General features: G+C 48.5%; 1 protein-coding gene and 1 long non-coding RNA gene across 2 annotated transcripts in view; one reads left to right on the forward strand and one right to left on the reverse strand.

Moving 5' to 3' along the window:
- The window catches only part of Mthfd1l (methylenetetrahydrofolate dehydrogenase (NADP+ dependent) 1 like), a 118,645-nt gene that overhangs the window by 64,041 nt on the left and 27,937 nt on the right, over positions 1–26,667 (forward strand). The window contains exons 21-26 of the mRNA XM_048354286.1: positions 4,944–5,083; positions 5,591–5,632; positions 6,337–6,437; positions 6,971–7,148; positions 17,473–17,580; positions 20,220–20,372. Of these exons, the coding sequence (XP_048210243.1) occupies positions 4,944–5,083; positions 5,591–5,632; positions 6,337–6,437; positions 6,971–7,148; positions 17,473–17,580; positions 20,220–20,372 (722 nt within the window). The remainder of the gene's footprint in view (positions 1–4,943; positions 5,084–5,590; positions 5,633–6,336; positions 6,438–6,970; positions 7,149–17,472; positions 17,581–20,219; positions 20,373–26,667) is intronic.
- On the reverse strand, positions 7,763–25,147 carry LOC125357408. Its single transcript, XR_007212148.1, has 3 exons — positions 25,027–25,147; positions 17,184–17,186; positions 7,763–7,808 (listed from the first exon to the last, which is right to left on the reverse strand). It is a non-coding gene; the product is annotated as an uncharacterized LOC125357408 (long non-coding RNA).

A 26,667-nucleotide genomic window follows, 5' to 3' on the forward strand; every position in this document is an offset into this window, starting at 1 on the left:
TTACTCGGGAGGCTCAGATTGGAAGGTTGTGATTGAAGCCAGCCCGAGCTGACTTCCTCTCCAATGAGGAGCAAATAGCCAGAACTGGAGGTGTGGCTCAAGTGCTAGAGTGCCCGACTTTAGGGGAAAAAACAACCAAGGGATAGCACCTATGTCCTGAATTCAGGCCCCAGGATCAGCACACAAACAAGCACTCCACGGATGCCACGCGTGCCTTCCGTCTGTGTGGCTGGCTGGAGTGTTCTTGTGGCTGTCGTTGGAACTCTAGATGACCCCGTCATCATGGAAGACCTCTTGACCCCCTCCCTCAGTACCCGCAGCTCTGTTTCCTGTGAAGGTTTGCTAACCGTATTTGTCCAAGTGTTCGTCCCTTCCAGCTCTGACCTCTTGGCCCTCTGTTGCGGAGCTGATGATAGCTTTTGAAGTTTGCATTCGACCGTGGTAGAGCTCACTGTCTCCTAACTTCAGGGCTCCCACAATGAGAGTGCCGATCAGCATTTCCTGTTTTCATTCGGGTTGTAAGTTGGATAGCTATAACACAAAGAAGACAGATTGCCAAGAGAAATAACTATTGTGGCAAACGTTTTATTGTAAGCCTTATTAAATATGCGGCTTTCAGAAGACTACAGCCCATGCTTTTTAGGAAAGCTAGGTCATGCTAAAGTAGACGTGCTCCATGATTCAAGAACAAATCTCGATTAGATTCAACTTCAATAAATTCTTCGATCTTACCTCTTTTAAAATTTATGGGCAGCAAAAATGATAAAGGAATGAGTTACTTATTTCAGAGCACTGGGGAAACGGACCTTATTAATTTTCTATGTTGGCAGTTTTCAGTTTTTCAGAACTGGGACCTGGTATTGAGGGTGACCTATGAGCACTCACTCAGGAGGCTGAGATCTGAGGGTCACGCTTCAAAGCCAAGCCAGGCGGACAAATCCAGGAGATTCTCATCTCCATGTAATCACCCCAAAGCCAGCCAGCCTTGAGTTAAAAAGTTAGGGAGAGTGGGAGAAAGCAAGGGAAGGGATGACATTGTCTAAAATGAATGTACTCTTTATCTGACTGGTGTAACTGTAACACCTCTGTACATCACCTTTATAGAAACAATTTATTTTGTTTTGTTTTTTGCCAGTCCTGGGGCTTGAACTCAGGGCCTGAGCACTTTCCCTGGCTTCTTTTTGCTCAAAGCTAGCACTCTACCATTTGAGCCACGGCGCCACTTTCGGCTTTTTCTGTGTATGTGGTGCTGAGGAATCGAACCCAGGGCTTCATGTGTATGAGGCAAACACTTTACCACTAGGCCACATTCCCAGCCCTATATAAACTATTTAAAAAATTAAAACTAAGATGGAAAAAGTTAAGGGAGAGTGCCCTAGTCCTGAGTTCAAGATCCAGTGCCGGCACACATACACACAAAGAATACAAATCATTTGTCCACCTTCACCTGAGGTGGGTGTTTCCATCAGCTCTGGAAAGATGCACAGCTCCGCCAGTGTGGACTTCTAAGTTCCCAGTGACTGGTGTGTCCTCATGATAAATACTGACTGCACCTCAGGGTGCCTGTTTTCCTTGGCGGCCTGATAGGAGAAAACAAACATGAAAGTGATTACATGCGCTATTTCAGAACCACTTTCAAAGCCTGAGGGTTTGGCACTTCTTCTGCCTTCTGCACATTATTTGCCTCTGTATTTCCTTTGCATTTGGCAGCCAGAGTCCCTGGACCTTTGCAACCATATCCTGTTTCCTTCCCCTAACTGAGGTTCACTTTATTACCACTTTTTCTCATTTGTTTCCAATTTGAATCAAGCTTCACTAAGCTCTGTCGGTGACAGCGTCACAAGATTACCAGACGTGACATTTTTACCTCTTATGAAAACGATTTGGGTCTTAGAAGGAAAAAAAAAGGGGGGGAAGTATAATGCGGGAAGGCTAGTCATATTTTAGATTCTTTTTGTTTGTCAGTTGTGGGGTTTGAAATCAGGGCTTGGGCACTACCCCTGAGTTCTTTTGCTCAAGGCTAGCACTCTACCACTTGGAGCCACACAGCACTACTTCCGGTTTGCTTGTAGTTAACTGGAGATGAGTCTCGCAGACGTTCCTGCCTAGGCTGGCTTCAAACCTCGATCCTCAGAACTCAGTCTCCTGAGTAGCTGGGATTACAGATGTGAGCCACCAGCACCCGGCTAAATTCTCTTTTGGGTCTGTCTCCATCATCTCCAGTGCTGATCAGCTGCTGAATCTTGCTCTGTTCATTCATGCTGGGGGGAGGATGCTTAGGCACCGAGATGCCACAGTAAATAAGGCAAGGCCGTGCACGCAGGCTGTGGCAGAATAGTCTAGAATGTTGTGTGTGTGGACACCAATTGTGCAAACCTGACCACGAGGAGGGCAAGCTGGGTGGGATGTAGAGCAGAAGAATAGGAGAGACGGGGCCAGGAAAGGTAGCTCCCCTACCAAGTGTCCCCAAGAAGAGACAAGCTGCCCGCAATGGGCCATCAGGCTGAGGCTTGGCCAGTGGGAGAGGAGAAAGTTCCAGCCAGCCACTGTGTGGCCAGCCAGCCAGCTCACATCTGTGATTCTAGCTACTCAGGGGACTGAGAGCTGAGGATCACAGTTCAAAGGCAACCTAAGCAGGTGAGCCTGAGACTCTTCTCTCCAATAAACCACCAGGAAACAAAGTGGTGCTGTGGCTCCAAGTGGTAGAGTGCTAGCCTTGAGCTCGAGAGCTCAGGGATAGCACCCAGGCCCTGAGTTCAAGTCCCACAACTGACCCCAAAACAATGTTCCAGAAGGGTGGAGATGATAAGATGGTAAAAGGGGTGGGGAACGGGGCCTTCAGGAAACTTAATAGTTACTAAAGCCAAAACTCGGAGGCAGAGTATGGAGTGGGAAAGGAGGGTGTGTGCTGGAGGTTTGGGTGGGGGAGTCGTGGGCTTTGTGTGTGCACCCCTTGGCACCCCTTGGGTTGTTTTCCTTTGGGTGATGGGAGCTTGGGGAGATGGGGAATGTGGGGGTGGGGTGGAAGGGGAGCGCTAGCTTGTGGAAGGGAATCTGAGCTTCCATTTGTCTTTTCGAAGGGATTCAAGGATTAGAAACGCCAGTGTGTGGCTCACGCGCTTGCAGGAGTGTCTTACTGTGGCTCACTTCCATTTGGTTCGCAGATAGTATGCCTCCCTACCCCCACCTCCCGTGTTTCCCGGCTGCTCTCTCAGATAAGACTCCAGCCCCCAGGGGGCCCGGAGCTAGGGGAGCCCAGGGGGCTAAGTACACACCAACTGCAGGAAAGGAGAACGGGCTCAGTTGACCTTAAACACCTCTTCCAAATGCAGCAACCTTGGCGGGGACAAGGCTCCTTGAACCCTGCTCTGTGGGGTTTTCCACCAGAGAAAAGTCCTCAGGGTGGAAATAATAGCTTCTCCGGTCATGAGGGATGCTCTCCCCCTCTTCCTGACCAGCTGCTCTCCGTTCCTGCTCTAACCTTTACCCAAGAATACCTTCTTTCCTCTCTCCCATTGTGCCCTCCCCTTTCCCATCTTCTCCCTTCCGTGTCCCGTGTGTGTGTGTGTGTGTGTGTGTGTGTGTGTGTGTGTGTGTGTGTGTGTATCAGTCTTCCAGGAAGTGCTTGATGGTAGTGCTCCTAAGACTCCCCATCCCCCCCAGCCCCCCCACCCCCGAGGAAATGTCTGGTCACTGCAAAAGTCAGCAATGTTGAAGAGCAGATGTGATTTCTAGCAAGTGGCAATTGTTCTTTCAGCCCTAGTGATGCCAGCCATTTTTGTGAGCACTTGGTAGGTATCAGGAAGCACTTGCATATTATTTTACATAGGCAGGTTGCTCCCATACAATCCTCCCAGCAGGTCCTAGGAGGACGAGGAGATGGGGCTTATTTAACCCACCAGGGTGGCCCAGTGGGATGGAATTCGAGATCCTGTCTGTGATACCAACTTGCAGAAGCCTGCCATGTGACCCCAAAGTTGGCTATTGTCCATCTTCTCTGCACCAGGAGCCCATGACCTTTAAGGGAAGTCTAGTGTCCATTATGTCACCAGTGTCACGTTTGTTCTGCCATGGCAAGGATGGTAAGGCCAACAGCTGTCCCTAGTTTGGGCCATTACTAGTATAATCTTAAGAATGGTCCCAAATACTATATAGAAAAGAATGTCCTAGCCGAGCACTGGTGACCCTATAATCCTAGTTAATTGGAGGCTGAGATCTCGAGCACTATAGTTTGAAACTAGTCCCAACAGAAAGCTTTGTAAGCTCTGACTCCAAAATAACCAGCAAAAAAAGCAGGGCTGAAGGTATAGCTCAAATGGTAGAGTGACAGCCCAGCAAGGATTCTGGAACAAGCTGGGTACCCTGAGTTCAAACCCCAGTCCTTCTGCCCTTCCTTAAATCATTCTTCTGCTAGTTTGTTCAAAGAAAAGCTAATAAAAGATAAAATGGCTTATAGCTCTAGTCATTCCAAAGTGGTTATTTTTTAAAGGAATATTATGTAATTTGTCAAAATCCTATCAGTGGTCATAAAATTTTTTTATATCCTCTGGCTCCATAAGCTCACCCTTGGGAATTTATTCCTAAATATAATTTGAAAGAGATTAAAGCTCGTATGCACACATATTTTTCAGTGTAGCATTGTTTATATTGGAAATAACTCAAATGTTCTATCACTAGGACAGCAATTTTATAAATTTTAATATTGCCAACTTAGCAAAATGATAATAATCATAAATTTTGAAACATGGTAGTACAGCCAAAAAATTGGTTTCTGGTTAAGAGGATACTATGAAATTCTACCTATTCCATAGTCATTCTATAGTAGTACTAAGAGGGAAAAGGATGTATTTAGAGTTTGAAACTACATGTGAAATTTTTAATTTATTTGTTTTTTTGTATGGATACTGGAATTAACAGCGCATTTCGAACTTGCTCCCTCGCAGTGACCGAAGCCGGCTTTGGAGCTGACATTGGCATGGAAAAATTCTTCAACATCAAATGCCGAGCTTCCGGCCTGGTACCCAATGTGGTGGTACTGGTGGCTACCGTGCGGGCCCTGAAGATGCACGGAGGGGGACCCAGCGTAAGTCTCCGCGCCTCCTTCCTCGTCTCCAAAACCTGGAGAGAGGTTTAGCATGAAAATGAGCATGGCTGCTCAAATGCCTCGCATGTACTAGAATGTCTCCTTCCTGCAAGTTTCATTAGTTCAAGTCAGCCCACGGTGTGACTTCTAACATCTTTTTTTTTTTTGGGGGGGGGGGGAGGTTATCATGGAACCACTCTGTCTTAAGGTTCATCCCTAATGGGAGCCATGGGTATATAGCCATGTGGCCATGAGGGACAGAGGCTCTGGTCCTCCCTGAAGAACACAGGGATGCCAGTGAGTTCTGGGATGGGTGGCATTGCTTCGTGTTTGCACAGATGCTTTTCGGGTTCACTGACATTGGGACGCATCAGATTTCACTGAGAACCACTTTCTGTTAGGATAGCAGCGTTTCTTCTGCAAGGGTGACTGTGATGTGTGAACTCTTTCCATTAGAGAAAGCGTTTCCATGGGATTCTTCTTCATTTCTGTTTCTTCTCATTTCAGGTTACTGCTGGTGTCCCTCTAAAGAAAGAATATACAGAGGAGGTGAGAGGAGCTATTCAGCTACCTAAGTGAGGCATCATTGAAATATCTGTCTTTAGCTTCCATGGGCCCTCAATGGTTCTGCCTTCTGTCTGTGGCCTTGTGCTTGTCAATGGGGTGGGGTAAAGGAGTAAAAAGCCGTTCAACTAACTCTCTTTCTTTAACCTTGAGCCTCCCCAGTGCTGGAATTATATACATATACCATCATGTCCAGCTTCTGTGATTGGGGTAGAAAAAAAACCAATAACCTGATTTTTGGGAAGACAGGCAGTTGGGCCTGAGGACTTACAAACTCGGCTGTTTATGCAGACTGACTTACTGGTTGCAGTACCTGTTAGCTTCCACAGGTGGCGCCAAGGACTCAAGCCAGGAGTAGCTAGACAGGGTTCATCACCTTCCCAGGTGCCTGTAGCCTACCAGGCTGCCGGAGCCGGCTTATGTCCTACCTAACACCCAGGCCGCTCCACACCAAGTTTCCATGCTTGACACCCAAATAGATCCCTGGACCCACAATAGTCTTCATCATGATTTTGCAGATGAACCACCTCCATTTTTCTTGCAGCCATCTTTCTTGAAGGTTAAAAAAAAAAAAAAGGGCAAATGGGAGCCTTCTTTGAAACCCTTAAGGCAAACCTGCCAGAGTGGTGAGGCCAACTGTCTGGCAGATCTTGATGGGAGGCACTAATTCGGGTGTGGTTTCCTTCTAGAACATTCAGCTGGTGGCCGACGGCTGCTGTAACCTGCAGAAACAAATTCAGATCGCCCAGCTCTTCGGCGTCCCGGTGGTGGTGGCACTGAATGTCTTCAAGTGAGTGTGGAGCCAGTGGCTTTCCGTGTGGTGTCGTGGTCCGCCCCGAGGGCCGATGTGTTCACCAAAGGCCACAGAAGAGACTCCGCTCTTCCTACTGGCTGGGTTTGGTTTCATCTTAACACATGTTTTCTTGAAATGTTCGTAGGGAAATGAAATTTATCTAGGGAATTACCATTCCCTTTGGTTTTGTTTTGTTTTGTTTTTTTACAAAATTCCACTCAGTATATCTGTCTAAGCGACTGGGAAGGATCAAAGGGAGATGGTATGGAATTTTTCCGATTAAAAAAAAACACACACACACAAAAAAAAAAAGCCCTTAAAACACTACTTAAAATATTTGCATGGGTTCGTAAGATTCCCTCTTCCATATTGCTCTTTAAGTCTGATTTATTTAAACAAAATGCGACCACTTCTGATGTTTGGAATTATATTCCGCGCGAGGGAGCGGAGTTCTTTAGAAACGGTTAGTCTTTCTTTGAAAACATGGCTAAGTGAACACAGATGCAAAACCACAATGTTGTCATCACCAGGACCGACACCCGTGCCGAGATTGACTTGGTGTGCGAGCTCGCCAAGCGTGCGGGCGCCTTTGATGCGGTCCCCTGCTACCACTGGTCGGCAGGGGGAAAGGGGTCGGTGGACTTGGCCCGGGCCGTGAGAGACGCGGCGAATAAGAGAAGCCGTTTCCAGTTCCTCTATGACGTCCAGGTAAGCTGGAGCCGCAGACATCCGCCACCGGGCCAGCTTGGTCTCTGTGGCTCATCCCTTCTAGGCCCCTCGGTAGCCTGGTGGAGAGGGAAGCTGGAGAGGAAAGGCATCTAGCTATGGGCCGGCACCCCTGTGTGCAGGGCAGACCCAACCCTGTACCCGAGAGCCTGGGCTCCTGAGAGGAGGGGTCTCTCTACCCGGCAGGGCTGTACCCCATGCTCACGTACTGCTCAGGCGAGGAGACCTTGGAACCATGCTGTAAGAAGGCCTGTCCAATTACAGGAGAATTTTCCTTGTTCACTTCTGCTGTGGCTTTTGCCCTCCTTGTGGTTTTGTTGAGCTGCCTTTATATTATTTGCTTATTTATTTATATGTAATTAATCATTGTGATTTTTTTTCATGCAACATTCAAAGTACTACGCGGCCCTTTTGTGTGTGTGTGTGTACCAGTCTTGGGCTGGAGCTCAGGGCCTGGGCACTGTCCCTGAGCTTTTGTGTTCAAGGCTAGTGCTCTACCACTCGAGCCACAGCTCTATTTCCAACTTTTTGGGGGTGTTTAATTAGAGATAAGAATCTTAGGAACTTTCCTACACAGCTGGCTTCAAACCAAGATCCTCAGATCTCAGCCTCCTGAGTAGCTAGGATTACAGGTGTGAGCCACTGGCGCCCAGTTTATATAAGCCTTCTTTGTGTGTGCTGATCCTGGGGCTTGAACTCAGGACTTGGAATTTTCACTTGATTTTTTTTGTTTTTTTCTCCTCTCAGGATTGGCACTCTACCACTTGGGCCACACCTCTACTTCTAGCTCTTGCAAGTTAATTGGTAATAAGAGTGTCATGATGGGGCTGGGAATATGGCCTAGTGGCAAGAGTGCTTGCCTCGTATACATGAAGCCCTGGGTTCAATTCCCCAGCACCACATATACAGAAAACAGCCAGAAGTGGTGCTGTAGCTCAAGTGGCAGAGTGCTAGCCTTGAGCAAAAAAGAAGCCAGGGACAGTGCTCAGGCCCTGAGTCCAAGCCCCAGGAATGGCAAAAAATAAAAATAAAAAAAGAGTCTCATGAACTTGTCTGCTGCCCTGGGTAGCTTCAAGCCTTGATTCTCAGATCTCAGCTTCTTGATTAGCTAGGATTACAGGGGTGAGCCACCACTTTATGGTAGCTTTTTTTTTTTGCCAGTGCATTCTACCACTTGAACCACAGCACCACTTCTGGCTTGATAGGCAAGCACTCCACTACTAAGCCACATTCCCAGTCCTGGTAGCCATTTTCTTAACTGCACTGTTGGTGATATTAAGCAAAGAATCTCTAGAACTCTTTCCATTTCATAAAACTGGAACATTGTTCCCATTTAACAACTGTAGTTCTCCCTCCCCTCCCCTCCCCTCCCCTCCCCTCCCCTCCCCTCCCCTCCCCTCTCCTCCCCTCTCCTCCCCGCCCCCAGTCAGCAGCACTTCTCCTTTTGTCTATGAATTCCATACTTTATGATACTTTTGGATACCTTATAAAAGTGGAATCCTACATTATTACTTTCCCCATGACTGTGGCCCGTTACATGGAGTGCAGTGCTTATGCATGTTATAGTGTATAGGCAAACTCCTTCTGCTTTTTAATCCTGAGTAATATTTCATTTCATGTGCTGTTTCATTTTATGGATAAACATTTAGGTTGCTTCTGCTCTGTGGCTATTGTAAGGAAGTAACACCGCCATAAACATGTATGTTCATAGTACATGTGCAAGTTTCTCTTCACCATATGGATTCCGTTACTTGTCCCTATACGCAGAGGGAAGATTACTGAAGTTTCTAGCATTAAAAAAAAATAAACACACACACACACACACACACGCGCGCGCACACATGATGAGGCTCAGCAGAAAAGCTGAGTTTCCCGGGCCTTCCGTGTCGTGTTCCCGTCAGTGGGTTTGTCCTCAGCAGGTGGCCGCTCGGCAGAGCACCCAGCCCTCGCGCTCGCGGCTGTTTCTCCCACTCGCTCTCCGCTCCCACGTTCCAGTGGCTCACAATAGACGTCACAGATGGGACAATGCTCCTCTTCCCTGCTCACAGAGGTGCAGACAGGGCTTCTAGAGTCACATCAGCAAGGGTCCGGGGCCACCCTGCTACTAAAGCTGTCCCCAGCGCGGGGCGCTTGGCCCATGTTTCCTGCTTCCATCCTGATGTCCCTGCGGGGCGGGAACTGGCCACCTCCCATTCATCATTGAAGCAAAGGACATAGAGTCACCTGCCCAGGGCCCACAGCCACGCAGAGGCGGAGTTCACGGGCTGCCTCCTCACCGGGCTCTGTTCCTCAGTGCTCAGGGCCACATTCAAGTGCGTGTGAGAGACAGGAGGGGGAATGAAGCCCGCCGGGCCTTGACTCATCTTAGAGGAATGATTCATCTCTAGAGTCCCACACCTCCTCCCGCTACACCATGCCTGCTGCCATCATGCTCAGTCCACTTCCTGGGCTGGGGTGTAGCTCCATTTTAGGGTGCTCACCTAGCATGTGTAAGGCCCCAGGGTGGCCTGGAGACTCTGGAAGCACCGCCTGGCTTTCTAGGCAGCTGTCTCCCCCATGTGGTTCCCGCAAAGCCTGCCCAGCTCTGTGCCCTAGGTGGCCACAGCCACTACATGAGGAAGAAGCCACACGTTTCTGTCCCTTGTACATGTCACAAGGAGCCTTGCGATCTCCTGTGTGTGCTCTGTCCTCCGTGAGAAATGCAGCGTCACGGCGATGGAAGTTTCCAGACGTGCATTACTTCCTCCCAGAGTGTGAGAGTGTACAAAATGAGGGACTCCCAGAGTCACACCCGGAGGTAGACAGCTCCTCGTTCCCCCACTTGGTCTATCCACGGCTCCGCGGCTATTAGATAAGGTGAGACTAGTGTGTTCCAACCAAAGGGGAGCACCTATTTTTCTCCACCTAAAAGCAAAAGCAGGGAAGAATGCCATCCAGATGTTAGCACAGGTGTCAACAGCAAAGGTACCAAACGTAATAACACACCCCTTGCAGAATTGGAGGGGAAGGGGACAGAGACACTCCAGAAACATCTCTGAGATGATAGGGACTGGTTTGAACTAATCGCATTGCCTCAGAAAATGGCTTCCTTGGCTTTCATGTCAGGAGCTCGCTCTGCTCTTGAGTGAGACTCGTCATCTTTGGTGTTGGGTGCGCGTACGATGGCGCCCTCTCTGCACAAGAGGGGACGGGGCCCCCAGCGTGGGGAAATGAAACAGAAGCACCCCCCTGGTCCTTTGTCAAAACACAGATGTGCCTAAGACAGGAGAGGAAGGAGCGGATAGACCAGGAATATGCATGCTTCGGCCGACATGATCTTCCACACCCAGGAGGCCGAGCCAGCGGGATTGAGAGTTCAAGGCCATGTCTGAAAACAAAAGGAAGAAAAAGATACGTCCCAGTGTGGTATGCCATGCTGGGTTCTGTTGCGAAGTAATGAGAGGTCACTCATCTGAATTCTATTTCTGTTACCGCTCCGGGAGGCAAATGCAGATTTTCTAGCAATGAGAGTTGTATTCATTTCCCAAACTCCGCTTGTCTCCAGCCCACAGAACGGTTGTCAGTGGACAGGGAGCGGCCTCCTGGTCTCTCAGATTAGCCTGTTGCTCAGGGCCGGTGAGGCTTCAGCACCAGATGTTCAGGTTGCAGAGCTGCACTTTGTGACGGGGCCCCATGCTTAGAAACAGTGAGCCAGCCGCTCCCCAAGTTTGCAGAGCAGCTCTTACTTGTGGGCAGTGGCCAGCAAGTCAACACAGACAATTTCAAGTCCTATTTTTTTTTTCATTTGAATTACAGGAAAGGCTATTTGCCAAACTGTACTTGAGCATTATTTAAGACTTATACATCATTTAAGATACAAACGATGGGCAGAAGTAATTACTGTGGGCCTGGAGAGTTCTATTCCATCTCCGAGTTTATTAATTGATCCCTTCTCTTTAAATATTTCATGGACGTCTGAATACATCACACCAGTATCACAGCAGAGGGGCAGTTAACCTACGTGAATTTAACTCTGTGGCCTTGGAGGCGCAAAAGGCACCCTATTTTTTTCTTAGTCAGCATATCCTGATCCATACCAACACATTATTTTGTGAGGGCTGTAGGAGCCATGTGTCCTAGCAGCTCAGGGCCTCTGTCGGCTTGCTAAGAGCGGGTTAGGATGGATAGAACGGGTTTGCGATTTACATAGCATTCTCCTGGCTTTCTTGATGGGTTGTCAGTACAGCCTGTTTTATCTTATCTCCAAGGGAGCAAGACCTCACTGCTTTGTAGAACCTTTGTCATCTTTCTTCCCTGCAGCTTTATGTTTGAACTCTGGTACTCTGGTAATCTCTTTATCTGGTTCATTTTTTTTTATCACCATAAATAATTTAAACTTTAAGTAAACATCAGGCATAGTGACTTATCCCTGTAATCCCTGCTATTAAGGAGGAAATATTGCAGTCCAAGGCCAGTCTGAGTGAAAAGTTAGACTTGCATCTCAGGAAATACACTGAGCAGTGATTCGTGCGTGTGGACCTAGCCATGTGAGGTATGTTGTAAGTAGATGGAGCGTGGTCTGGGTTAGCCATGAGCAAAAGCTTGAAAAATAACTCAGCAGAAAGGGGGTGTAGCTCAAGTGGTTGGGAAGAACTTGTGTTCAAACTCTAGTGATGCAAATACAGAGGGAGGGAGCGAGGGAGGGAGGGAGGGAGGGAGATCTTCAGGGATCTGTAGGTTAGTATTTATTCCACTAAAAAGCAAGTCTTTGGCTAGGCACTGATGACTGTAATCCTAGCTACAGTGAGGTCTGAGGGTCACAGTTCAAAGTCAGCCCAAGCAGAAAAGTCCATGAGACTCTTGTCTCCAGTTAACCACCAAAACAGTCAAATGTGGAGCTGTAGCTCAAATGATAGAGTGCTAAGCTTGGGCCTGGGTACTGTCCCTGAGTTTAAGTCCCAGAATCAGCACCAAATAAAAGCAATAATTGGATTTAACAACTTTAGTGAACATGTCTAGAGCCTTTTCAAGAAACATGTACTATCTAACTAGTAACCAGCTTCTACCAGCTCCGATCACCACATCTCCTGTGAGGACAGTGAACTATGAAGACCCCATGTCCCCTTTGGTGTCAGGTAGCTACCATTTCTGATGTGTCTTCTGCATGCAAGAGATTATACAACTTAACAGTTGAGCATCTTCTAGAGAGACACCACCCAAGACGACCAGGAGCTATTTAGTGTTACATTAAAACTCACATTAATAGCACCTGATGTGGGCCTCTGGGCTGTAAACACAAAGCATAAACATAAAACGTCTGCTTTCTACCCAGATGCCAGTGCTCACGCCTGTCATCCTAGCTACTCGGGACGCTGAGATCTGAGGATTGCGGTTTGAAGCCAGCCCAGGCAGAAAAGTCTGTGAGACCCTTAGTTTCATTTAATCACCAGAAAACCGCAAGTGGTGCTGTTGTTCACAGTGGCAGAGCACTCGCCTTGAGGGCAAAAGCTCAGAGACAGTGCCCAGGCCCCACAACCCCTTCCGTTCCCGGTCCACTGTCCCTGCGTTCCTTTAGCTCAAGGCTAGCACTCTACCGCTTGAGAGCCACAGCGCCACTTCTGGCTTTCTCTGTGATTAATTGGAGATGAGAGTCTCAAGGCCTTTCCTTTCCTGGGCCGGCTTCCAACGGCAATCCTCAGATCTCAGCCTCCTGAGTAGCTAGGATGACAGGTGTGAGCCACCCGCACCTGGCTCTTCTGTCCTCTCTCCAAGACACTACACAAGCTCCTTTTGATGTCTTGCCAACTCTCTCTGATTTCTGGGCTTTCCTTCACATTGATGGTCTCCCAGCTTCATGTTTACGCAGAGCCTCCATCCCACCCTCTGCTGTGAAACGCTGCTCCCGCGTCGTCGGGGTTCTTTGTGCACCCTGTCCCCGAAGCTCCGTGGATGGCGTCATGACCTTGCGCAAACCCTCGCTCTGGCTGCTTGTTTGTTTATCCAGCACTTGTTTGTGGGAGGCCCACTGTGTGTGAGCCTGTCTGCTTGACACTAGGCGTATCAAGATGAAAGATTAAGCGTACGCATCAATATTTACAGAGCATCCATGATGCGTGCATAAACACTCATAATGTGCCTTACCGTTTTATTTGTTTTAGAAAAAGCCATCATTTGCCACAGAACAGTTTAGGGAAAATCTCTACTTCAGATTAAGATCATTGGACTGAGCTTGGCTTTTTGCAAGAGTCCACTTCTCCCCAAATTGAGCAGACAAAGAAACAACAGGAAGTTCCTTGCCTGCTGATGTCATATAAATAGATTGCACACAATGGAAGACCTTAGCCGGGGCAGTTCCTAGCTCTTACACTGAACCCACCATGTAAGTCAGCTGAGGTGTTCGATTAACTTGTGAGGTAAACAAGAGACGAAGTGGAAATCTCTAGAGCATTTTGGCACACCGACTAGGCATAGAGTCTTTCAGGGTCTTGGGAGACAGGATTGTCCACATTGAAACCTCCCTTCCTCTTCTCAAGGGTGGCGAGGCCAAGGCCAAGGCCAGGCATCCAACGTTCCAGTGCCAGGGTCTAGCTAGCAGTGATCCCTGGGAAACGTGTGGTTGTAGGATGGGGGTGCAGGGGAGGCAGGAGGGGGTGGCAGATCCTCCCATGGGGATTCACTTCCTCTACTGGTCACTTCCTGTTGTCCCATAGTTCCATTCTGTTGGTGCCCTCTGCCATGAGTGAACTTTGCAGTTTTCTTATAGCAGCAAAGACCACAATTACATAGGTCACAAAGTCATCCTGACCCTCGCTGGAAGTTCCCAGAAGGTTTTCCAATAAACATGAGGAAAGAAGGTGGTTTGGTGATTGGCCAGAGGATACACATTTCCTTATGCTCCCGAGTTAGATCTCAAATTGATCAGAGTGAGAGCAGCATTCTTCACCGTAGCCACGAGACGGAAACTCCCCCTGTGACTGTTGATGGATGCGTAAGCTTCATGTGGTACGTGCACGGTGGACTCCTACTCAGCCCTAAAGAACGAAGGCTGGCACTTGCTGCGACGTTGTAAGCATGATACCCAATGAAGTAAGTCAGATGCGAAAGGACTCCACTCACTCAGGCTTCCTAGAGTCATCAGATTCATGGAGCCAGAGTCCGCACGTCAGCAGGCCATGGGAAGGTGAAGGTTTGGAGATTTGGGTTGCCCTCGGTATGTGTTAGGAAGGTCACAGGTGCAGTAGAGACGAGGCTTAGTCGGGAGAGGCCAGTTAGGGAGCTTGCACCATGAGGGAGAGGATCCGTGTTCCACCTGCAGCGGGCCACGCAGAAGCACGGAGCCCCCGTGGCTTCTCTATGCTGGACAGGATCGTTTCAGTGTTAGTGATCTAACGGGTATGGAATGCGCTTTCCGTAATTTAGTTTTTGCTTTATTATTTCATTTTTGGAGTAGCGTACGTTTGTAATATGGTGGGGTTCCATCGTGAGGATTCTGTTACACGCGTGCATAATCCCCTTCCCTCCTCTCCCTTCTCTCCAGGTTTTCAGTGTTTGGTGGTTGGGGTGGGGTGTCTGTGTACGTGTGTGTGTTTGCGCGTGCTCATGCCTTTCGATCTTCTTCACCTCCCAGAATCCCCTGCTTTCTACCTTCCTCCCGCTGACCTCCTAGACATCCCCTCTTTTATATTCATGTCACCTCCTCCTCATCATCATCAGTCTATACTCTGCAAATGAGTAAGAAATGTGACATCCGATTGGATGGGCTTGGCCTATCTTGTTCAACATGATGGTCTCCAGTTTAAACTACTTTCCTACAGAACACATGGTTTCATTTCTCTTTCTGGCTGAGTAATACTCCATGGGAGATGTGTACCACAGTGTCCTTATTCATTCAGCAATTGCCGGGCACCTTGGCTGATTGCTTAGTCTGGCTGTTATGAACAGGGATATAATAATTGTGTGTGTGTAGATGTCCTTCTTGAATACATGCCCAGTAGTAGTATTGTGAAATCACAAGATAAGGTCAATTTATACTTTTCTCAGGAACCTCCATACTGATTTCCATAGTGCTTGTACTAGTTTTCATTTTCTCCCTTCCCCTCCCCTCCGTCTGCATCCTGGCCAGTATTAATTGTTTTGTTTTGTTTCTTTTTATGTTATTAAGTAGTTGTACAAAGAGGTTTTCAATTCCATAAGTCAAGTTATGGGTACAATGCATTTTGGTCGATGCCACCCCTTCTATCAGTCTCCTCCATTTGTCCCCCTCCCATCCCTACCCTCCACTTACATTGTTGGTTTTCTTGATGTTTACCATTGCAAGATGGAATCTTAGTGAAGTTTTGATTTGCATTTCCTCTACAACTAAAGATGTTGAGTATTTCTTTGTATATCAGCCATTTGTATTTCTTTTTCCTGAAACTGTCTGGTCAGTTCATTTGCACATTTACTGGTTTGGTTATTTTATTTTATTTAGCCAGTTCTGGGGTTTAGCCAGTTCAAGGCCTGGGCTCTGTCCCCTGAACTACTCTGTGCTCAAGGCTAGTGCTTTATCACTTGAGCCACAGTGCCATTTCTGGCCTTTCCTGCTTATGTGGTACTGAGAAATCAAACCCAGGGCTTCATGCATGCTAGACAAGCACGCTACCACTAAGCCACATTCCCAGCCCCTAGTTTGGTTATTTATTTACTGCTTAATTTTTTTGAGCTCTTTGTGTATTTTGGATAGCCCTCCTTTGTCCATTGACTAGCTGGCAAGCATTTTCTCTCATTCTTTGAGTGGTTTTCTGATTCTGGTAGTTGTTTTGAGATGCACACACTTTACTTTGCTACACCTCTTTTGTCCAAGATGCAATTAGGGTTCTATCCAGAAAATAGATATTTCAGAGAGAGTGCTCCCTATTTTTCCTGTAATTAAATTAAATTAAAAAATAGATAACATTAGAGGTGAAGATGGGACTATCACAACAAGTAAAGGAATACTTTGAAAACATGTTCAAATAAACTGGGAAATCTAGAAGAAATAGATACATTTCTAGGTGCATTTGAAACTATCAAAACTGAACCAAGAAGATATGAACCACTGAAAGAGGTAGCCCATTTATCTGAGATCGCTCTGGATTTCTTTAATGTGTGGTTGTTGTTGCTTTATTTTGTTTTACATGTAGGCATTCATAGCTATAAACTTTCCTCTAAGGCTGATTTTGCTGTATTCCAAAAGTTCTGGTAGGTTGTGTTCTCATTTCTGTTTGATTCTGGGAACCTTTTCATTTCTTGTTAGAGATCTGTTTATGACTACTTTTAGTTTATTACCAGCCACATGCATCTCAGTGTTCAATGTGACATTAGGAATCCCATTTCCCTACACACATTTATTTGCCAATATCTCCCCTCCTGAGATTTTTTTTTCATGGTGTGTGATTTCTCATGGTTGGAGATTCACTGTCCAGTTTTCCAGTAAAATGTTCAATTGCAACAGCATTTGTATTAAAATAATGATTCATTCTGCACACACAAAACCCTCTTTGAGCAATGCTACTTTAAAACGGGTACCAACTGTTGAGCTAAGAAATTCTTATTCTGGGATATGGCCTAGTGGCAAGAGTGCTTGCCTCGTATACATGAGGCACTGGGTTCAATTCCCCAGCACCACATATACAGAAAATGACCAGAAGTGGCGCTGTGGCTCAAGTGGCAGAGTGCTAGCCTTGAGCAAAAAAAGAAGCCAGACAGTGATCAGGCCCTGAGTCCAAGGCCCAGGACTGGCCAAAAAAAGAGAGAGAGAGAAGAAATTCTTATTCTGATGTGGAGGACCATTAAAAAGTATAGTATAAATGTATCTTTTTGAAATTCAGCAATGCGTACTTTTTTTTAATGCTACAGCAGATGAAATGGTTAAGCACATGAGCAGCCTCTTTGTTGTCTGAACACCTGAGGCTTCATTTTTGTTTCCTGATGTCTGATAACATTTCAATGGCCTAAGAGTGATAGAAAAAAAAAAAACTTTGATGAGGGAAAGGGTGACATTGTCTGAAATGTACTCACTACCTGACTTATGTAACTGCAATCCTTCTGTACATCACCTTTATAATAACAGTAAAAAAGAGAGAGAAAAGAAGAAGAAGAAGAAGAAGAAGAAGAAGAAGAAGAAGAAGAAGAAGAAGAAGAAGAAGAAGAAGAAGAAGAAGAAGAAGAAAAGAGTTTGATTGAGTGCTGCATTTGCTAGGAAAGGACTCGGGCAGGGAATTTTAGCCAACATCTAAAAGCCAAGCTTGCCCTTTGTTTTTCAACCCACTTAAAATTAACAAGTCTATCCTCTTTCATGTTTCTCCAGCTTCCCATTGTGGAAAAGATTAGAACCATCGCCCAGGCTGTCTACGGAGCTAAGGATATTGAAATCTCTCCGGAGGCACAAACCAAAATAGATCGCTATACTCAACAGGTAAACGGGACACATCATTGCACTCACCGGAGAAAACAATAATCACCTTGGGTTCTCAGAATTCTCTCCTTGACATGCACGCTGGTGATCTGTATCACAGCTGAACTGTGCCATCTGAACTTGTCTAGTTAGGAGCAACAAAAACTGAAGTCATATCCTTCAGTAGTGTTGACTGTAATTAGGGTCTTGGTGTGTGGTTCAAGGGCTAGAGCACTTGCCTAGCAAGCACAAGGTTCTGGATTCAATCCCCTAGTACCACAACATACACGCAGATACACACACACACACACACACACACATCATGGTAAAGTTTCTACCCTTTATGTATGCATGACTGACTTCTGAGATTATCAATATGCAGTGCTGGGGACCAATCCCAGGGCCTGGCATATGCTAGGCAAGCATTCTACCCCTCTAAGTTATATTCTAGGCCTCTGCTGCCGTGTCTACCATGAGTAGGACGCATGCTCAGATGTGTTGTACGGTCTGTAGTCACGCCCACTCCTCCAGAATCACTGAATGTCCTGGGAGTCAGAGTCAGATGACGCGTGGTACGTCCTCGTCACCACAGACAGGCCTCTTCCCCAACCGTGCTTGGGTTCATTAGCCTGTCACCAGCGTGCTCTGCAGAACTTGAGGCTCCCTCCTCTTCTACCTGTAGAATGTGGCAAAAGCAAGTTGGGGGTCATCTTCGCCCAGCAGCCTGAACAACGTGGAATCCTGTCCTGTAGCCCTGCCCCGTGCAGGGCCAGTGACCGATTGTACGATGTTCAGCTACCCTGGCCAAAAGGTTCCTGCCTCTTCTGGAAAAATAAATTAGAAATCAGAAGCTTAGTATCAAAAGCTTTGTTGTGGATAACACTGATTTAAAAAAATATATATTTCCCAATCCTTCCTTCTGTTTATCGATATATTTGATATTTTGTTAAGTACTGCCAACGCTGAGCAGGATATTCTCCAGCTTTGGTAAAATTATAGGAAACTCATTTTAATTGGAAGTTGCCATATGTATCATATATATGTATGTGTAATTGTTGTTGTTATTGTTGTTCAGTAGATTGAGCTCAACTTCACACTCAACCATTGAACTATGTTCTCAGCCCTAGCTTGCCCGAAATCCTAGTTGTTCAAGAGGCAAAGATGAGGGCTGGGGATATGGCCTAGTGGCAAGAGTGCCTGCCTCGGATACACGAGGCCCTAGGTTCGATTCCCCAGCACCACATATACAGAAAACCTCCAGAAGCGGTGCTGTGGCTCAAGCGGCAGAGTGCTAGCCTTGAGCGAGAAGAAGCCAGGGACAGTGCTCAGGCCCTGAGTCCAAGGCCCAGGACTGGCAAAAAAAAAAAAGAGGCAAAGATGAGGATCACTGTTCAAGACCAGATCAGATAAACAGTTCAGAAGCAGCGAGTCTGTCCTCTGGGGGAGGCTTAGAGCATGCCTCAAGTGGTAGAACAACTGCCTGGCAAGTGCACTATTTTATTTGTCTTAAAATAGCTGCATGTTGCTTCTGGAGGAAGTAGGTTTGAGACAGGGTTTCAGTTCGTCGCCTAGGGTGGCCTCGAGCATACGGTCCTCCGGCTTCTGCCTGGCAGGGAATGGAATTGCAGGGGTGTCCCTCCACACGGGCCGTACATTTCTTGGTGTGTGTATGGGGGAAACTTTTGATAGCAAAATCTTTACCAGTTCATAGAAATTATTTTAACGTTTAACCAAACTTCAGATTTCTGGGTACTGTTTGTGAAGAGCAATGATGATGTTTCCCTGAAAGAGAATATACTCCTCCTCCCCCCACCCCCCCACCCCATATACCCCACACATAATTGGTAATTCTCTAAAATATTCCAAGTCATTTTCAAAACCCTACATGGATTAGCTCTGAGGGTTCATCCCTCGTATCTGCCTGTCGGCAAGGGGCTAGCCCTTACAAGTTATGGGCCAAGAACGTGGTTGCAATTAATTCTCGGAGTCTCTAAGGGAACAGTGTGTGTCCTCTAGCCACAGGCCTGCTTCAAAGACACTGTCCTTTTTGTGAGATCCCCCCCCCCCCGCCACACACACACACACACACATGTGACTTCCTGCCCTTTCACCTTTGGAACTCTGGGCCAGGCATAGACTTTGGTCCTTGAAAATAAGAGGCTTAAAAAGTGACCTCATCTTAGTTCCTCTCATGTAATCACAGATCAAAAAGCCCTGATTCATAATTAACACAAAGGGCCCTTTACTTCCAGATGGGCTCCAAGAACAAGCAAGTCACGTGACTCCAGAGCCTCCTTAGCAGGCTTTCTCCAGATTACCTTTGTGAGGCCCAGATATTAATAGCCCCGGAGAACGGTTTCTACAGCTGTGCCCTGTGCCGTGCTAAGAATAGCCCTGGTTTCCCCACACACGGCGAAAGGTGCCCTCCGTGAAGGAGCCTTGTAGATAAACAGTACAACCTGGGCCCTGCTAAATAATGACCACAGAGAGATGCATGGCCTGGTGCTCTGCTTCCCGCCCCCTGAGGAAGCAAGGAGAGCAGCAGGTGCACGCACACGGGCCCACGCCCACCCGTGATTGAGACAGAGGTGACAAATACACAGTGAACAGGTGGACGGGTGTCGACGTCGGCCAACACGTGGACTTTGCCTTTGTTACAGGGTTTTGGAAACTTGCCCATCTGTATGGCCAAGACGCACCTCTCCCTATCTCACCAGCCAGAAAAAAAAGGGGTGCCGAGGGACTTCATCCTGCCCATCAGCGACGTGCGTGCCAGCATCGGCGCGGGCTTCATTTACCCTTTGGTCGGAACGGTGAGTGAGCGGCCAAGTCCCCTTCCTTCCCTTCCCTCTTCCAGGATCTCCATGCAGTAAGGAGAAACCAGTAGTAGTGTTTGCCAACACTCATCAGGAAGGAAGGAAGGAAGGAAGGAAGGAAGGAAGGAAGGAAGGAACCTCTATCACTGGAGTCCAAGCTCTTATTGTTTTTTTCAGATCATGTTTTCAGTACCCACCATTATAAAACTAGTGCCCAGCTTTCTGCATTGGAAGGTCTGTCTGAGGCTTGACTAGCACAATCTCGAACAATGGCTTCGTTTTGCACCATGCCACTGAAAGTTACAATATGGGGTCCTAAGCACAGTGGAGGCGGCTGCCCTGCCCGTCAATGCGGGGCCAGTCACCCAGGAGCGGGAGGACCGGCTCTCCCCCCTGCCTCCCTCCGCAGATCCTGTGGGGTCCGCCTGGGAAAGTGAGGACAGCACCCACAGCCCCGTTTTTGACAGGTGCAGTGGGGCTGCATTGCTCTGTGACACCTGCCGTTACTTCCAGTTACCTTTGGGGACAGGAAGAACTAGATAGAGACATAGCAGTCACACCTAAAGTAGGTTGGGGGGGGGGGGGGCGAGGACGGGAATTATTCTAAGTCCTCGTGCTGATCATTATTGTTGTTACAAACTGATGTGAACCCAGACGGAAACCGAACCATCACTGTTTGTACTGAGTCCTTGCTGTAGCTCTGTTATTTGAACAAGCAGTGGCTCTTCCCATGATGCACAGGGGCTTCCGAGAGGAGCAGGGGTGAGGCGCAGAGCTGAGACCGCACACGGACATCCGGAGCCTGCTGGCCTGTGCTGGGTGCCAGTGCCCTCAGATTTGGGGAGGGGGGCATCAGCCAGCCCTGCCCGGGGAGGAGGAGGGGGGAGGGGGAGCGGGTCTCTCAATGAGTGGGAGAAAGGGGGGGGGGGGGGGTGGGCCGAGTTGTTTGTAGGCTGTGGCAGCAATGTGGAGGATGTTAAATCAACTGAGGACCAGAGGAGCCTCAGATCTGCAGTAGGTTTCCAAGTGTGCCCCCAATCCTGGCTCTGAGTCCTGTTTTGAAGATGGCTTCCTGCCGTGGGGACCATGGAAAAGGGATATCCTGGCTTGGTGGCTCTCGTCTTGCCAGTTGTGTAATGAGTGCAGGAAGCAGGCGGGCTGGCAGAGCGTGGAGTGAGAACTGGAAGGATTCGTGGGATGCATGAAATAGTCTGCGTCTGTCAGCTATACAGGCACAACACTGAGGAGAGAGAGACGGGGAGGCGACCTTGGGCGTTTTAAGGGACTAGGTAAAGTGTGGTGAATCGAGAGGGAAAGGCCAGGCAGTGGCGGGAGGAGCTCCTGGCCGACCTCGCTGGGCCTCGCTCAGGACAGGCGTGCGGGGAGGGGAGGAGCCGGCCGGTGAGTCCCGGCCACTGTGTCACTCCAGGAAGGGGTGCTGGGCGGCCCGGTCTGGGCGGCAGTTCTGTCCTGCGGCTGGCAGGAAGCAGGCAGGCGGTCGGGGGACTTGAGCAAGTCTTTGGAGTCATAGAAACACTTTTGATTGCGTCACCGCTGTAGATGTTTGCCAAAACTCATAGACGCCGTGTGTAATTCAAGTATGCCTTAAGTAACGAATATGGGGACAACACTGTGGTGTGTGCCTGTGTGCATGACAGGCCGAGGCAGGAGGTCCCTTAAGCCCAGGAGTTCTAGGCCAGCCTGGGCAATATAGTGAGACACAATCTCAAAAAAAAAAGGGGGGGGTGGGGGTCTTATTGGATGCCAATAGTAATGCCCACGGCCCTAGCGACTCAATAGGCAAAAATCAGAGGATTGAAGTTCAAAGCCAGTAACAGATAAATCCTTGAGATTAGAGATTCTTTTTCCAATGAACCAGCAAAAAGCCAGAACTAAAGGTGTGACTTGAGTGATAGAACGCTAGTGACAAAGCCAAGTGAGCGCGCAAAGCCCTGAGTTCACATCCCAGCACCCACACACCACAAATAAAGTGAGTGCTGGGAAGAGCGGGCTTTCTAAGCATCCGGATTGTGGCAGAGATGCCTGGGTCACCCCTTGACTTGAGCCAGCCGAGGCCATAACTGAGAAGTAGAAGGTCAAGCCAGGCCGCAGATCAAGGGACTGGACCCGCAGGAAAGACCAAGGGTGAGGAAGGTGCCCAAATAATAGAACAGGACACGGAGGAGGTAATCTCGTGCACACTCTGTCCTGACTTGACCTTGTGTAGATTGGGAGTCCCTCCGTAATTCACACAGTATGCATTCTGTCAGTCATTCATCCGTTCAGCCCAGAGGCGCCCACTCTGCTCTGTGACAACAGGCAAAAAGAAGATGGGGCTCCAATTTGACTGATCCTTTCATTTCTAAACCTCTAGTAATAGTCGTAAAACCAAAGTGGCCGTCCACTAAAAGCCTTGGCGATCACTGAAGGAATCTCTAATAGGATCTTCCTCACACCCGGCAACCAGAGCTGTTCTGGAAAATCTGAATTCCTTTGCCCTTGGCTTGCGTGTGGACCCGAGTCTCTGCCTTCTGACTACGTCGACAATAAATGTGGGTGGCCCTGGAGGGGGGTGGCCATGAACCCTCGGTGATCAGCCGTGTCCTGACGCCATGAGTGTGGGTGCGTCTATGCGCTGGGGGACGGGGGGGGGGGGGGCGCGGGGGGAAATCCTCCTCAAACAATCGGCCTGGGGAGCGAGGAAGGAAGTGAGGCCTGCGGGGACCAGGGCCTGGAGGTCAGGAAGCCTTTACTTGCTGCTCTTCCAGGACAGGAAGCCGCGTGGGGATCCTGCAGATACACCCCTGGAGGCCAGGATCTCCTCATAAGGGTTGCTGTTTACTTTTCCTTCATCCCTTTTGGGGACCCTGCCATGGGCTGCTGGAATGCTTCTCGCATTCATCAGCCCCGTGACAGACAGGATCGTAATTTCCTGCATAGATGACCCAAGTGGGAAGGGGATGGGGACCTTCAGGGGGGGCCTGGCTCGTGCAGGTGAGAAAGTTCTAGTGGAATGAATCGCTGCAACACTTAGTCACTCAACGTGTGATTCTTAGAATACCTCTGAGATCTATACTCCTCTATCCACTCCAAAATGAACGGCCCAACTGCCACTGCATTGGCCATGCTTCTGTCGTGTTTATTTACTCGTTTGTTCACGCGTTCGTTCATTCAGCAAACTTACGTTCTGTTTTCGTTTTCTGGTGCCAGTACTAGGGCTTAAACTCGGGGCCTAGGTGCTGTTCCTTAGCTTTTCACTCAAGTGTGGCATTTTTCCACTTGAACCACAGCTCTACTTCTGGTTTTTGGCTGCGTCTTGGGAGATGAGAGTTTTATGGACTTTCTTGCCTGGCTGACTTCGAACTTCTATCCTCAGATCTCAGCCTCCCTGAGTAGCTAGGATTACAGGCATCAGTCACCAGAGCCAGCAGCATATATCTTTTATAACATGAAAATACAATAAATAATAAATAAGCCTAAGTTCTTGGGACACACACACACACAGAAGCAACAATTGCAAGAGAGGCAAGCGCGCTGGTGCAATGGGTAGGTGGGATTGGGCCCATCCTCATTGGTCTCAGGTATTGTGCAGGTGCCCTGCTGTGTTCAGACCCCCCCAAAGAAAGGAAAAGGCACTGAACTGCCTAGAGTGCTCCTGAGAGACAGCACTCCTGTGCAGTTTGTCTAGCTCAGTCTGTCTCGTGTTTGCTCGCCCCAGATTCTGTGCAGGAAATACAAGATCCTTCCCCCGGGTTAATGAATCCTGAGTCTTCTTGTTTTCTCTTTGGGGTAGACAGAAGACAGGGACATCATTTTTCTCCCAGGACTTTCTTAAAACAGTGATGACTTTTCAAAACAGTTGGCGTGGAGCGGTTTCCAACCAAGTCTGAATTCTTAACAGATGTGCGTGTGAAGTTTGGTCCTAGGGTGCCTGTTTTCCTTGGACGTTGCGTTGGGGCTCTGAGGGAGGCTCTTCGGAGCCAGCGTGCGATGTAAAGGGATGCCGGGGTGGTGATTCCTGACCACACTCTGGGCTGGAATCTCAGGGTTAAACAGTCTCCCAAAGTTCACCTGGGAGAGATTGCCCTTCCTGAAGCATCTAGATCTATGTGTTCAGTCCACATCAGGTACTTTTTGCTGGGGATACAGCGGCTACTGGAATTGTAGAGAAATAGACGGACTGGTCTCCTGGACAGAAGAAGAGGAACAGACACGCAGTATGGCCAAGCTGACTGGAAGAGCTTGTGGGCAGCATTCTGGGGCCTGTGCTCTGGTTCTTGCCCACCTATTTTCTTTGTCAGTCGTGGGGCTTGAATTCAGGGCCTGCGAGCTGTCCCTGAGTTCTTTTTGCTCAAGGCTAGTGTTCTACCACTTTGAGCCGCAGTGCCACTTCCAGTTTTCTGATGGTTAATTGGAGATAAGAGTCTCATGGACTTTCCTGCCCTGGCTGGCTTTCAACCAAGATCCTCAGATCTCAGCCTCCTGAGTAGCTAGGATCACAGGCGTGAGCCACCAGTGCCTGGCTCTCACCTGCTTCTTTGTTTGTTTGGTTTTTTTTGTTTGTGTTAGTTCTGAAGTTCGAGCTCAGGGCTCCACATTCTCACTTGGCTTTTTCTACTCAAAGCTGACACTCTTCCCCCGTGAGCCGCACTACCACTGCTGGCTCTTCGGTGGTTAAGTAGCAAGAAGAGCCTCACACACTTTCCTGCTTGGGCTGACTCCGAACCTCACCCCTCTGATCTCAGCTTCCTGAGTAGGTAGGACTACAGGCGGGAACCAGTGGTGCTCACTTTCTCCCAGTTCTTGGAAGCCCTTCTCTTTGGCCCCTCTGGAGCAGATAAGAAATGCTAGGCCCATCATGGGATGGGCCCTGCTTGGATGGGGCCCAGCGTGGAGGCCTGCCTAGGGGCAAGGGACTGAAATCCCTGCGGCGAGAAATAGATGATTCAACTCCAGGTCACTTCTGACTTCACGCCGGGTGACCGGATCCAGCCAGCTGCACCCCTGACGTCATCGCCTGGCTGGACCCGGGGAAGCAGGAAACTGCTGGCTCGCGAGTGGGGAGCTGGCCACGTCATCTCCCGCCAGCCCTGGGTGGGGAGTTACTGACGGACTGAGATGGAGTGAGAAAGTCCAGTTCACACCCGCCCCACCCCCACCCCCGGAGGCCTTGCCATCTCTTTCTTCGTTCTTTCTCACGTTTGGTTCAGCCCGTTTTGTTTTCCCTCCTCCTCCCTATCCTGTAAAAGTATGTACAGAATGTTGGGCTGCCTGCTGGGTCTGATTCAGGTCAGTGATGAAGTGCTTTCAACTCTGCGGGGTACTTTCTCCTCTCCGTTTTGGGGTGCATGCTTTATATGCTTTCTCTACTCCAGTAGGCAGGAAGGTGAATTCACTCAGACCTTGTAGGCTTAAATCAAATACATGACTCCTCAACCTTTTCCAGAGATTTATAGCCGGTTCCATAATGAGAAAATTAAACATTCACTCCCCACGCTGAGCTTTAATTGAGATGAGCAAGTCATAAGTAATGCAGCCAAGAGCTCACCAAAATGGTAAGGGCAGGGGCTGGGAATATGGCCTAGTGGTAAAGTGCTCGCCTCCTATACATGAAGCCCTGGGTTTGATTCCCAAGCACCACATATATAGAAAAAGCCAGAAGTGGCGCTGTGGCTCAAGTGACAGAGTGCTAACCTTGAGAAAAAAGAAGCCAGGGACAGTGCTCAGGCCCTGAGTCCAAACCCCAGGGCTGGCAAAAAAAAAAATGGTAAGGGCAAAGCAGGAGGCTAAGACCTGAGTCTCACAGTTCAAAGCCAGCCCAGACAGGACAGTCCATGAGACTCTTGTCTCTAATTAACTACCGAAAACCCAGAAATGGAGGTGTTGTATAAGTGGTAGTGTCAGCCCTGGGCAAAAAAGAGAGAGAGAGAGACAGAGACAGTGTCCAGGCCCTGAGTTCAAGCCCTACTACAGAAAAGAAAAAGAAAAAAGATAGAAGACCAAGCTGAGCTCTACAAAGCTCAAGATCACACCCCCTCCCCCCCTCCTCTCCTAGGCCCCCTCCCACCTCCACAGATAAACAGGAATCTCTGCACGCGCACAAACCTTCCCTCCCTCTAGTTCTCCTCGCCCCTGATTTCAAACTGGGATGACTTTGAAATAAAACAGATGGGGCTGTGTGTGTCCCTGTGTCCTCTAACACTGTCCCTGAGCTCCTGTGGTTTCCTCTTCCCCTCCCAGCTCGTGTCCCCTCCCCACCCCTCTGCCTTATCTCTGCATCAGAATTTCCTGC

This window comes from Perognathus longimembris, chromosome 9, assembly GCF_023159225.1.
Source record: "Perognathus longimembris pacificus isolate PPM17 chromosome 9, ASM2315922v1, whole genome shotgun sequence".
Lineage (NCBI taxonomy): Eukaryota > Metazoa > Chordata > Mammalia > Rodentia > Heteromyidae > Perognathus > Perognathus longimembris.